This window comes from Pelodiscus sinensis, chromosome 30 (assembly GCF_049634645.1).
Source record: "Pelodiscus sinensis isolate JC-2024 chromosome 30, ASM4963464v1, whole genome shotgun sequence".
Classification (NCBI taxonomy): domain Eukaryota; kingdom Metazoa; phylum Chordata; order Testudines; family Trionychidae; genus Pelodiscus; species Pelodiscus sinensis.
This window is the reverse complement of record NC_134740.1, coordinates 12,587,836-12,600,293: the sequence shown is the minus strand read 5'-3', so window position 1 is coordinate 12,600,293 and position 12,458 is coordinate 12,587,836. Positions and strand designations below refer to the sequence as shown.

At 52.5% G+C, this 12,458-nt stretch overlaps 2 protein-coding genes across 3 annotated transcripts in view; both read left to right on the top strand.

The window, feature by feature from the left end:
- LOC102463283 (olfactory receptor 11A1-like) overlaps window positions 1–6,024 on the top strand; it is a 22,218-nt gene extending 16,194 nt beyond the window's left edge. Inside the window, exon 4 of the mRNA XM_075912172.1 lies at window positions 5,830–6,024. Coding sequence (XP_075768287.1) covers window positions 5,830–6,024 — 195 coding nt within the window. The remainder of the gene's footprint in view (window positions 1–5,829) is intronic.
- The window catches only part of LOC106731485 (olfactory receptor 4Q3-like), a 22,147-nt gene extending 9,689 nt beyond the window's left edge, over window positions 1–12,458 (top strand). The window contains exons 1-2 of one of the 2 annotated variants that reach the window (XM_075912221.1): window positions 5,772–8,508; window positions 11,125–12,458. In XM_075912221.1, coding sequence (XP_075768336.1) covers window positions 11,136–12,068 — 933 coding nt within the window. In that variant the 5' untranslated portion in view covers window positions 5,772–8,508; window positions 11,125–11,135 and the 3' untranslated portion in view covers window positions 12,069–12,458. Of the gene's footprint in view, window positions 1–5,771; window positions 8,509–11,124 lie in introns of those variants that run through there. The other variant, XM_075912220.1, reaches the window with a different exon arrangement.

Below are 12,458 nucleotides of genomic sequence, written 5' to 3'. Positions count from 1 at the left end.
GGCCTCAGAGGTGAGGCTGGAATCAGAACCAGGGCAGGAAGAGCCCAGAAGTCAGGGAAATGTTTCTCTGAGGCAGCCTGGAGTGGCTGGCCAGAGTGAAGTTTTAGTTGAGGAGTTGGTGGCTGGTGAGGTTTGTGAAATTGAACCTGCACAAGCTGAAATTGAGTTGTGTGAAGAAGCACAGTGTGTGCAAGCTGGCAATTTGGCTGGTGGAAGTAGCAGTGGGGCAGTAAAGGAAGCTGTCTCAGTGGCTAGCTGTATGCCTGAGATTAGCCAGGGGTGTTGGGACAAGGGAGAAGCTGTCTCTGGTTGTCTGTCTGTGTGTGGGGAAGAGTTTCTTCCTTTGTCTGAGGAAGGTGCCCCACAGCCTGTGAAGGCTGAGAGCAGTGTTGTTGGCCCAGAGTTGGGTCTGGATATGGCTAAGGCCCAGGAAGGGGGTGGCCCAAGGTTTGTGTCTGCTGGGGAGAGGGATGAGGTGACTCAGGTAGAGTCAGTCAGTGTTTTACCAGAACCCCAGAGACCGGACAGTGGTGACCCTGATATTGTGCCTAATGCTGCTGTGTTGCTGGCAGAGGGGGGAGCAACTCTGTGGGACCAGGGTGACCCCTTAGCCCAGGCACAAGGTGAGATTGATGGTATGTTAACTCTGGAGCCTAATGATGGTGTGGACGTTTACAGCCATCTAGAGAGCTGCACAGGGAGTGAAGATGCCTCTGACCCTGTCTCTTGTGAGTCTGTCTATGTGCCTGAGAGGGGATTATCTGTGAATCCACCTGAGGGGCCAGAGAGAACTCAGGGAGTTAGGGAATTGCAGGAGGAGTTGGTTGTGGCTCAGCAGGGCAAGGCTGCTGCAGAGCCAGAGAAGGGTGAACTGCTGCTTAAGGAAGCTCATAGGGAGGAGAGTCCTGGCAGTGCTTGTAGCAAGCAGTTTGCTGTGACTGAGAGAGGTGACGATACCTGGCTTGGAGAAGGCATTCAGGAGAAAGCTCTGCCTGGAAAAGGCAGCAGCTTGTTGTGTGAGGCACTTGTTGCAGTGCCTGACAGACAGAATTTGTCTGTTAACAGTGACTCCACTGACTTGGGTTTGGGGAAACCCAGTGTGGATGGTGGTGGAGAGGTCTCGGAGGGACTGAGGGTTGTTCCAGATGAGACAGGAACATCCAGAGAACTGGAGCAGGCTGCTAATCCAGTGACTGGGGGTGACCAGCTTGCTGGGAAGTCAGTGTGTGTGGGACAGGATTGTTCCCAGGTGAAGGAGGAGAGTGGGAACTTAGTGTCTCAGATTCAGGAGAAGGGCTGGGTAGCTAAGTATGCAGAGCAGAACAGCTGCGTGGTCACTCTCCCTAGGATGCAGGAGATGGCAATTAAGCTCCCATCTCTGGACACGGTGGACACTCATACTCAATCAGGGAGGTTGATATCTGGTTCCATGTGGAAACAGAGGTTAGAGAGGGACAGAGGAGAGACTTGGGAGTCTACAGCTCACTGCTGTTACCCCACTGAGTGGGGGAAGGGGGAGAATTCCAGGGCCATTGTGAGCCAGGGAGTCACGCCCAGCCAGCCCTTTGTCTTGGTCTGGCCAGAGGTTTCAGGCCTGGAGCCCAGAGGACAAGGGGGAGGGGCAGGACTTGCTTTGGCCAAGAAGATTTGCAGTTTAAACCTGAAGGGCCAAAACTGCAATGGTGTGGGGCCAGAGAAGGGGCCTGACGGAGAATTTCAGTATACACCTGAGATAGGATTGTTCTTGTTACTGACGTTAATTCTTGTAACCAACGTGTTATTGTTGCAGAGAATTGTAACGGTATACAGTGTGCATGAGCTTATGAAAATACCATGTAATCTGTCTGGAGATGCACCAAACGACAGACAGTATGTAAGGGGACATTGTGATGTTGCTATTTTGTGGTTAACACTTGTAACTGGTCTTGGAACATCTTACAGGACAAAAAGGGTTCCAGCCAGAAGGTCCTGTGTAAGAAGGGAAACTGAGGCACACCACCATTTTGGTTGGGGAGGCCTGTGATGCCCTCAGTGATGTTACTGGCATCACTTCCTGAATCAATTTTGCGTTGGGGGTGTCACATTACTGAGTTGGAGGGAAGCAGCCAGATCGCTGCTGCACCCCTAGGTGGGGGTGTTGGCCCCAGAAATCTGTATGAAAGGGAGCCATGTGGGGTATTGAATGGGAGCTTGTTGTTTTCTGATCCTGTGTACACTGTTTATGTGAGTATATAATGTCTGTGTGTGTAGATCTGTAATCTGTGTGGAAACTGAAGATTTCCCTGCATGTGGTTAAGCATTGGGCAGGGCCGAGCCTGTGGAGCCTGTGGACATGCTAATTACCTGTGGGACAATGGTTCTCAATGGGCCAAAGACACACCCAAAGAATGGGGGCTGTCCTGAGAGCAGCCAGCAGGGAACACAGAGAGGCTGAGGACCAGGTGACCTGCTACATACTAGAAGAGGCCAGGAAGGAGTATAAAGAGGCCATGTGGTCGATGCCATTTTGTTCTCAGCTCAGCACTTCATCCCAGAGGCAGCACTGCAGGGATCGAAGAGCCCGGAAGACCTGGGAACCCATCCTGATGGTAGGATGTGCAATAAGAACTTTTAAACCAGCAGCTGCAACATCTCTGCTAGAGCCTACATCGAGAACTGGGAGATTCGGTGCATGTAACGTACTGTACTTTAATAACCTTACTCTCGTGCTTTTCTTTCCTGTAATAATAAACCTTTAGATATAGATTCTAAAGGATTGGCCCAGCGTGATTTGTGGGTAAGGTCCAGAGGGTAAATTGACCAGGGATCTGTGGCTGGTTTCTTGGAACCGGACAGGACTTGTTCGGGGTAGGTGGGATTGGGTGCTAGGACCCCCCACCTGTGTATAGACCCGGGGCCATCTGGGGCACGGATATTGCTGGGGTGTCGGAGGGGTTTTCCTCGGGAGGCTTCAGGCAGGATGCTGAAGCGTCCTGTGGGACTGGTTTGTGGCCTGTTTGGAGAGGTCACCAGTCAGGGGGACTGTAAAGAGCCCCGGATTTGAGCAATCCGCCCTGAGCGGACGCCCTCAGCTGTGTCCAGACACGGCCCGGTCCGTCACAGGAGGGTTGCGATGCGGGGCCGTGTGTTTTATGGGGGGAGGGATGGTTGCAATGCAGGGCCGTGTGTTTTCTGGGGGAGGGAGGGTTGCAATGCGGGGCCGTGTGTTTTATGGAGGAAGGGAGGGTTGCGATGCGGGGCCGTGTGTTTTATGGGGGAGGGAGGGTTGCAATGCGGGGCCGTGTGTTTTATGGGGGGAGGGAGGGTTGCAATGCAGGGCCGTGTGTTTTATGGGGGAGGGAGGGTTGCAATGCGGGGCCGTGTGTTTTATGGAGGAAGGGAGGGTTGCAATGCGGGGCCGTGTGTTTTATGGGGGAGGGAGGGTTGCAATGCGGGGCCGTGTGTTTTATGGCGGGAGGGAGGGTTGCAGTGCGGGGCCGTGTGTTTTATGGCGGGAGGGAGGGTTGCAGTGCGGGGCCGTGTGTTTTATGGCGGGAGGGAGGGTTGCAGTGCGGGGCCGTGTGTTTTATGGCGGGAGGGAGGGTTGCGATGCGGGGCCGTGTGTTTTATGGGGGGAGGGAGGGTTGCGATGCGGGGCCGTGTGTTTTATGGGGAGGAGGGAGGGTTGCGATGCGGGGCCGTGTGTTTTATGGGGGAGGGAGGGTTGCGATGCGGGGCCGTGTGTTTTATGGGGGGAGGGAGGGTTGCGATGCGGGGCCGTGTGTTTTATGGGGAGGAGGGAGGGTTGCGATGCGGGGCCGTGTGTTTTATGGCGGGAGGGAGGGTTGCGATGCGGGGCCGTGTGTTTTATGGGGGGAGGGAGGGTTGCGATGCGGGGCCGTGTGTTTTATGGGGGGAGGGAGGGTTGCGATGCGGGGCCGTGTGTTTTATGGAGGAGGGAGGGTTGCGATGCGGGGCCGTGTGTTTTATGGGGGGAGGGAGGGTTGCGATGCGGGGCCGTGTGTTTTATGGGGAGGAGGGAGGGTTGCGATGCGGGGCCGTGTGTTTTATGGGGGAGGGAGCGTTGCGATGCGGGGCTGTGTGTTTTATGGGGGAGGGAGCGTTGCGATGCGGGGCCGTGTGTTTTATGGCGGGAGGGAGGGTTGCGATGCGGGGCCGTGTGTTTTATGGGGGGAGGGAGGGTTGCGATGCGGGGCCGTGTGTTTTATGGGGGGAGGGAGGGTTGCGATGCGGGGCCGTGTGTTTTATGGGGAGGAGGGAGGGTTGCGATGCGGGGCCGTGTGTTTTATGGGGGAGGGAGGGTTGCGATGCGGGGCCGTGTGTTTTATGGGGGGAGGGAGGGTTGCGATGCGGGGCCGTGTGTTTTATGGGGGGAGGGAGGGTTGCGATGCGGGGCCGTGTGTTTTATGGGGGAGGGAGCGTTGCGATGCGGGGCCATGTGTTTTATGGCGGGAGGGAGGGTTGCGATGCGGGGCCGTGTGTTTTATGGCGGGAGGGAGGGTTGCGATGCGGGGCCGTGTGTTTTATGGTGGGAGGGAGGGTTGCCATGCGGGACCGTGTGTTTTATGGCGGGAGGGAGGGTTGCGATGCGGGGCCGTGTGTTTTATGGCGGGAGGGAGGGTTGCGATGCGGGGCCGTGTGTTTTATGGCGGGAGGGAGGGTTGCAAGGCGGGGCCGTGTGTTTTATGGGGGGAGGGAGGGTTGCGGTGCGGGGCCGTGTGTTTTATGGGGGGAGGGAGGGTTGCGGTGCGGGGCTGTGTGTTTTATGGGGGGAGGGAGGGTTGCGGTGCGGGGCCGTGTGTTTTATGGCGGGAGGGAGGGTTGCGGTGCGGGGCCGTGTGTTTTATGGGGGAGGGAGGGTTGCGATGCGGGGCCGTGTGTTTTATGGCGGGAGGGAGGGTTGCGGTGCGGGGCCGTGTGTTTTATGGCGGGAGGGAGGGTTGCGGTGCGGGGCCGTGTGTTTTATGGCGGGAGGGAGGGTTGGGATGCGGGGCCGTGTGTTTTATGGGGGGAGGGAGGGTTGGGATGCGAGGCCGTGTGTTTTATGGGGGGGCGGGAGGGTTGCGATGCGGGGCTGTGTGTTTTATGAAAAGACCCGCTGCGGGGGGCACTCAGAGTCTTCCAGGGTCTTCACTTCGGTGGGCTGTGAGCCCTGCACATGCACACAGAGTGGTGCATACATGCATGCTGATCCCTGCACTCATGGAAGAGCACGTCCCTTACACTGTTCCCTGCGCGCGCGCGCGCGCGCGCACACACACACACACACACACACACACACACACACACACACACACACACCAACGCACGTGGACCCCTGTTCACACACGGATAGAATGTATACACTGACTGACCCCTGTGCAAACACACACACACACAAACACTGGTTCCCACACACAAATAGGGTTGCCAGGTATCCAGTTTTGAGCTGGACAGTCCAGTATTTAAGCTTTCTGTTCGGGAAACAAATTGAGAAAATATAAACGAGAAAATATAAATGTCTGGTATCTTCTAAATAAGATGTAATGTAGATCGTAGAATCATAGAACCACAGAGCTGGAAAAGACCTCAGAAAGTCATCAAGTCCAGCCCCCTGCTCTAGGCAGGACCAATCCCAACTAAATCAACCCAGCCAGGGCTTTGTCAAGCCGAGACTTAAACACCACTAAATTGTTATGTAATGTCAAGAGTGTCCAGTATTTTTGTTGAAACCATCTGGTAACCCCACACACAGAATGGTGCTCGCACACGTACAAACTGATCTCTGCTTGTGCACACAGCAGTTCATACATGAATATTAATCCCTGCACGCATACACCTCTAACTAAGGGTGAGATGGAGTTCTTTGTACAGGTGAAGCGTCTGGAAGCAGAAGGGGAAACAAGGTGGTTAGAAGGTGGATTGGAGAAAGCAAGGAAGCTGGGCACTCCAACTACACTGAATAACCACTCTGTTCCAAATAATGCTCCCCCACCCAAGAAGTTCCCGGTGTACAAAGTAGGAGATAATGCAGAGACCTTCTGAATATGTTTTGAAAGGGCCTGTCTTGGGTACAATATCCCAGAAGACCAGTACATGATGGAGCCGAGACCACAACTCAGTGGACCCTTAGCAGAAGTGTCAGCTGAAACGCCAGGGGAAAACATGAGTGACTATGAACTTTTTAAACAAGAAGCCAGAATTAGAATGGGGTTGTTTCAGAGTCCTAAGGTGGAGACCATAATTGGCATTGCCTCAGAATCCCTGCCAGATAAACAAAAACTGGGATGCATGGATATCTGGAGCAAGTGCCAAGACTTTGGAAGAGCTATCTTTCCTAATGAAAAAGGAACAGTTTTTAGAGGGCCTTCCTAAAGAGGCCCTCTAACTAACCCCATTCTTGAGCCTTCTGCAAGGGCCCAGTCTGTATCCCCAGACGCCTGGGCTAGAGACCCAGGTGGAGCTGGTGGAACCAGACCCTAGACCAGCAACAACAACAGCATCACAGGATCCAGTTCCTGGAAACCCGATGGAACCATCCCAAGAGCTGGGACTGGTGGAGCTGCCTGTGTTGGGATCGGAACCAGCAGCAGAGGGCACCAGAAAGGGCCTTCAGCAGTAACTCAGTCTGCACAGGAGGCCCCGCCAGCCTGCAACACAACCCAGCGCACCAGCAGAGAGCGGTTCACAGCCAGTGAAGACACCACATCACCTGCATCGCTTGCAGAGGGAGCAAGCCCAAGTCCACAACCCTGCGGAGAGCTGATGTCTCCAGTATCAAGGGAACCATTTCAGGCAGAGCAGGAAGTAGGTGAGAGCCTCAAGGGAGTTTGGATGGCAGCCCGGAGCAAGCCACTGCCTCTCAAGCTCTTTTAACAGGTCCGGGTTTGTGAGAGAGAGAGACTTTTATACAAAGAGACTCTTCTGACAGGCACAAGGAGGACAGGCATCCTCAGAGACAGTTGGTAGTTCAACTAAGTACAGGAGAAAGCTCTTGAGCTTAGCCCACAATCAACCTAATGGCCATGCTGGGGTAAACTGAGCCTAGGACCGATTGGGAAAGTCCACTGGGAGAAAATGGGCAAGGGTGTGTCTAGTTTTGTCCGGTCTTGGGAGGTGTGCCATCAGGCGGGAAAAGCCTTGACACCCCCATTACTGTGTTAGCCCCAACGATCCACAAAGCTCCACAGGACCACGATTTCCCAGCTCTGGGCCTGAGAGCACCAGCGATCCCTGTCTCTCCAAGGCATCCCAGATTGGCCAAACTTCTGAGGGAGGATTGTTCCATCTCTGTTGAACGAGGCATCTCTGGCAGCGAGCAAGAAGGCGAGAGTCAGTGACTTTGTCAACACACTGGGGAAGAAGTCCCAAGGGGTCTTCTGTGACTGCACCCCATCCACTCCCCCTTAATGCAGCCGTCCTGCGGCCTGTGCAAATGATATGGTGGACACCTGCCTGCATTGTACCCACAAACAAGCGCGTGGGCTGGCAATATGTTGTTCCCTCTGAGGACATCAAATTTGACAAAGCTAATAAAAAGATGGAGGCATTTGTGCGTAAAGTGTTCTCTCCCTTCACCTTGCAAGTCAGGGTGACCAATTACATAGCACTGTTAGCAAAACACGATCACAGAAACTACTCCAAAATACAAACTTTTGTTGATGACATGCCTCGAGGCAAGATGCCAGAATTTCAGGCACTGGTCTGTGAAGGTCAATTAATATCCCCCAGAGCACTGTAAGCTGCACGAGATGTCATGGATACAGCCGCCAGGTCCATGGTCACAGTGGTTATCTTGTATCGTGCCTCTCATCTTCCTCCTTCCCAAGGGAAATCCACACCACAATAGGGGATCTTCCATTTGATGGGCATCTTGTGTGGTCCCTGCATGAGTGAGAGAGCTGACCCTGGGAGAGAGAACACGCTCCATTCTGCACTGAGCAGTCCTCTAGCCAGCAGCCTTAGCAAGCAGGCCCAAGACTGAATGACCCGTGGAGACACCGCAGCGCGGCTCTAACCACTAGACCTCCCTGCACTGGAGCTGGAACCCAGGAGCCCTGACTCCCAGCCCCCACGCTGCTCTAATGTCGGAGAGTCTGAGTAGCCCTTCTGCGGCGACTGCCACTGACTGCAGATGCCTTTCCCTAGGGTGCCACCTCCAGGGAGGTCTGAGGCTTTTAAATCATTTTTTTGCTGTGCCTTGCTGCTTTGCAGACAGACTGTGGTGAGGCAGGGAACCAGGACTCCTGGATTCTGTGCCTGGCTGTGGGAAGGGAGCGGGGGGTCTAGTGGTTAGAGCCGGTGAGCTGGGAGCCAGGACTCGTGGGTTCACCCTAATCTGTCTCCTCCTGGTGTTTCTTCTTGGGCACATGTGTGGGGCTGAGAGTCAGAGCTTCCCACGCTGCGGCCAGTCACCGTGGGACCATCAGAGCCCTGGGAAGATCCCCAGCCCTGGAGAATGCTGAGCTGCCCAGGCAGGGCGTGAAGGCGGCTGAGATCAGAGGTACCGGAGCCTGACCCTTGTCCAAGGTATGAAGAGGTGATGCTCTCTGCAGGGTTTTGGGGTGTGATGCACACCCCCTCCCTTGATGAGGCTGTGTGTGTGTGTGTGTGTGTGTGTGTGTGTTTGCAGAGCACTTGCCTGGATAGGGAGGTGATGTGGGCGGACAGTTCGACAGAGGCTGGTGGGAGAGAGGTAGTCAGCCTATCAGATATTATGACTGTTTGTGAGTGAGTGGGGGCTAGATTCCCCAAGGGATTTAGGACCCTGACTGCCACTTTTGGCTCCTAAATCCCAGAATCTGGACCCACTAGGATCTCCCCGAAAAAAGTGCCTACATTCATTCAGTGCCTCAGTTTCCCTGTGACTGTTTCCTCCGTGTCTCTATTTGTGTTTTTTTTAATGTGTGCTGCAGCCCCCATTCCAGGGGCCAGCCATCTGAGCCCCCGTGCGATGCACAAGCTGAGGGGCCCAATCCACTAGGGGTGCCCTGGGTTTGCCTACCAGATCAGGCCCCAAAGCTGAGCCCACGCAAAGCTGCTGAGGGGCAGGGAGAGGGAGTGTACAGTATGCACCTGGGGTGTGGGAGATCCTGGGCTCGAACTCCCCTTCCAACCACTGCGCTTTTGCGGGAGGGGAGTCCCCTCAATATCTCCTCTTGGAGCTGGCCAAAACCAACATGCGCTTAGGGCTGATCCTACTGCCTAGTTGTTAGAGCAGTCACATTGGCTGTGAGAAAACCAGTATGCGTCCCCCGCCCTGCCCCAATGATCCTTTAACGGAAGGGAGGCTTTGGATGACCAGAAGAGCAGCCAACACTGGGACAATATTTCAAAAGGGGTAAATGAGACAACCAAGGTAATTCTAGGCCTGTCCATCAGATACCAACCCCAGGCCAAAATGGTAGACCAGTCGACACGGGCCTTGATTAATAAAGATTTCAAGGAGAGTACTATAACTAAAGCCAGTCCAAATGGATGAATGGAAAGTAGCCCTGTCAAAGTAATTTACTGTCTTTTTGGATGAGATGACAAGTTTGCTCGATAAAGGTAATAGTGTTGATGGAATAGAGGTAGACTTCTATAAGACATTTGACTGCTATGGCACAACTTTCTGCTTCAGAAACTAGAACAGTACAAAATGAACTCAGCATATTGGAAATGGATTAAAAACTGGCTCAAAATGTAATTGTAACCAAGGAAGTGATGGTGTATTTCCAGTGGAGACAATCCGAGATGAGTCTTTCAGTAATAATGTAATCAGACTTTCAGTATAAACGTAGTAACCACTCTTCCAGCATTAATGAAGAGAGCATCAGATCACCACTGATAATAGAGATGTAGCCTTGTTAGTCTGGTCTTGCTGAAACAAAAGACAGGACTATGTAGCACTTTAAAGACTAACAAGATGGTTTATTAGGTGATGAGCTTTTGTGGGCCAGACCCACTTCCTCAGATCAAATTGTGGAAGAAAATTGGCATGACCATATACACCAAAGGAATACAAGCAAAAAAAGTGAACACATATAAAAAAGACAAATCCGATTTTAGAACAGAGGAGGGATGGGGGGAGGTTAGTGTCTATGAGATAATGATATTAGGGGGTGAGAATTGGGGAAGCTATCTTTGTAATAGGTAAGATAATTAACATCTTTGTTAAGGCCCATTCGTAAAGTGTCAAATTTAAGCATGAATGACAGTTCTGAGGCTTCCCCTTGTTGTCTGGTGTTAAAGTCTCTTTGAAGCAGGATGCATGTAATAAAGTCATTGAGACAATGCCCAGTCTGGTTGAAATGGCAAGAAACTGTTTTTAATTTGTGAAACTGTCTGATGTCTGTTTTGTGTGCATTGATTCTTTGGCGAAGTTTGATAAAGATTGGGGGAGACAGGTCACTAATTCAGGGAAATCTGGATTATCTAGCTGGGCAGAAACACACACTGTGTGTTTTACTATGTCTAAACGTAAATGTATACACCCAGAGATGACAAAGTGTAGGACATACTCATAGGATGGAGGACTCCCTCCTGCAATCAGTGACTCAAAAGTATTTGTGATCCATCTCCTGAGATTTGTGTTCCAGGTTCTGAGAAACAGAGGCTAGAGATACCATTCCTGCCCATTCTGGCTAATAGCCATGGATGGACCTATCTTCCATGAATTTATCTAGCTCTGTTTTGAACCCTGTTAAAATCCTGACTTCACAACATCCTCTGGCAAGGAGTTCCACAAGTTGACTGTGCACTGTGTGAAGAAATACTTATTTTGGTTTGTTATAAACTTACTGCCTATAAATTTCATTTGGTGGCCTTTGCCTCCTACGTTATGCAAAGGAGTACTTAACACTTACTTATGTAGGTTCTTTGCTCCAGTCAGGATTTTATAGATTAGATTCCCCCCTAGCTGTCACTTTTCCCAGCTGAAAAGTCCCAGTCTTATTAATCTCTCCTAATACAGATGCTGTTCCAGACCACTAATGAATGAGTTACTGTGGGGTGGAGACTGGGAAGTCAGGATTCCTGGGTTCTATCACAGTTCTAGGTGGTGGAAAAAAGGGAAGCCAGTTTGGCGGGGCAAAAAGGGAAGTCAGGGCTCCTGGGATTCATCCAAGGTGGTGTCTTCCGTTCCAATTATTTTCTCTCCCCTAGGTGTTGGACTGATGAATGTCTCGGAGGTCTCACACTTCACCCTTCTGGGCCTGTTCCACTCCCGTCCTCTCCAGCTTCTCCTCTTCGGCCTCGTCGTGGCCTGCTATGCCGCCAGCCTGCTGGGCAATCTCCTCATTGTGCTGACAGTGCAGGTGAACCTCCACCTCCTCCAGTCCCCCATGTACTTCTTCCTGGCCAACCTCTCGCTCATCGACATGGCTCTGGGCTCTGTGGCAGCACCCAAGATGCTCAGTGACTTACTGAGCCAGGGCAGCGCTATCTCCTACGGAGGCTGCATGGCCCAGATCTTCTTCCTCCACTTCCTGGGCGGCTCCGAGATGTTCCTCCTCACCGTCATGGCCTACGATCGCTATGTGGCCATCTGCCACCCACTGAGCTACGCCGAGATCATGTGGCGCCAGCGCTGCCGGGGCCTCCTGGCAGCCTGTTGGTGTGGAGGCTTTCTCCACTCTGCCACTCAGTTGGTGTTGGTGATCCGGCTGCCATTTTGTGGGCCCACCCAGCTGGACAATTTCTACTGTGATGTTCCCCAAGTGGTCAGGCTAGCCTGCACTGACACCTACATGGTGGAGATACTCATGGTGTCCAATAGTGGCCTGATATCGCTGGTTTGCTTCCTGGTCTTGCTGGGGTCATACGGTGTCATCTTGATGACCCTCAGGGGTCGCTTTGGGGATGGGAGTGGTGGGAAGGCTTTGTCTACCTGTAGCTCTCACTTGACAGTGGTGAGTCTTCTCTTTGTGCCTTGTGTTTTTGTCTACTTCCGGCCTTTCTCCAGCTCACACATGGACAAGATGGCCTCCGTTTTCTACACCATCATCACGCCAGTCCTGAACCCTGTCATCTATACCTTGAGGAACAGGGAGGTCAAAGAAGCTATGAAGCGAGTGAGGCATAAGCTTTGGTTCCTTGGTTGGATGTAGTTGCTGACAGGAAGCTGAGAAAAACAGTGATTTGTATATGTATTTTGTGAGGATCAGTGTAAAAATTATGTGATGCAGAGATCCATATGAACAAAAACCATATTGCTTCACCAATATTCCCTCTAATTTTTTCCACCTATGTGCTGAATAAATTTTTTATGTGCACTGAGGCATGGACAGTGGTGCACCACCAATAGAAACTTGTGCTGCCAGTTGTGAGTGGCTGTGGATGCTCTGCTAATCAGCTGGGCAGCATCTGAGTCTCTCCTATGTGGCCAGTCAAACGCTCACCTTCCAGCGAACACTGGCTCCTTCACAAATATATTTGGTTTCTTCTTGGGTCGGTATCCACAGGAATGGTGGCATGTTTTTAGTGAGGATTTCGGCCAA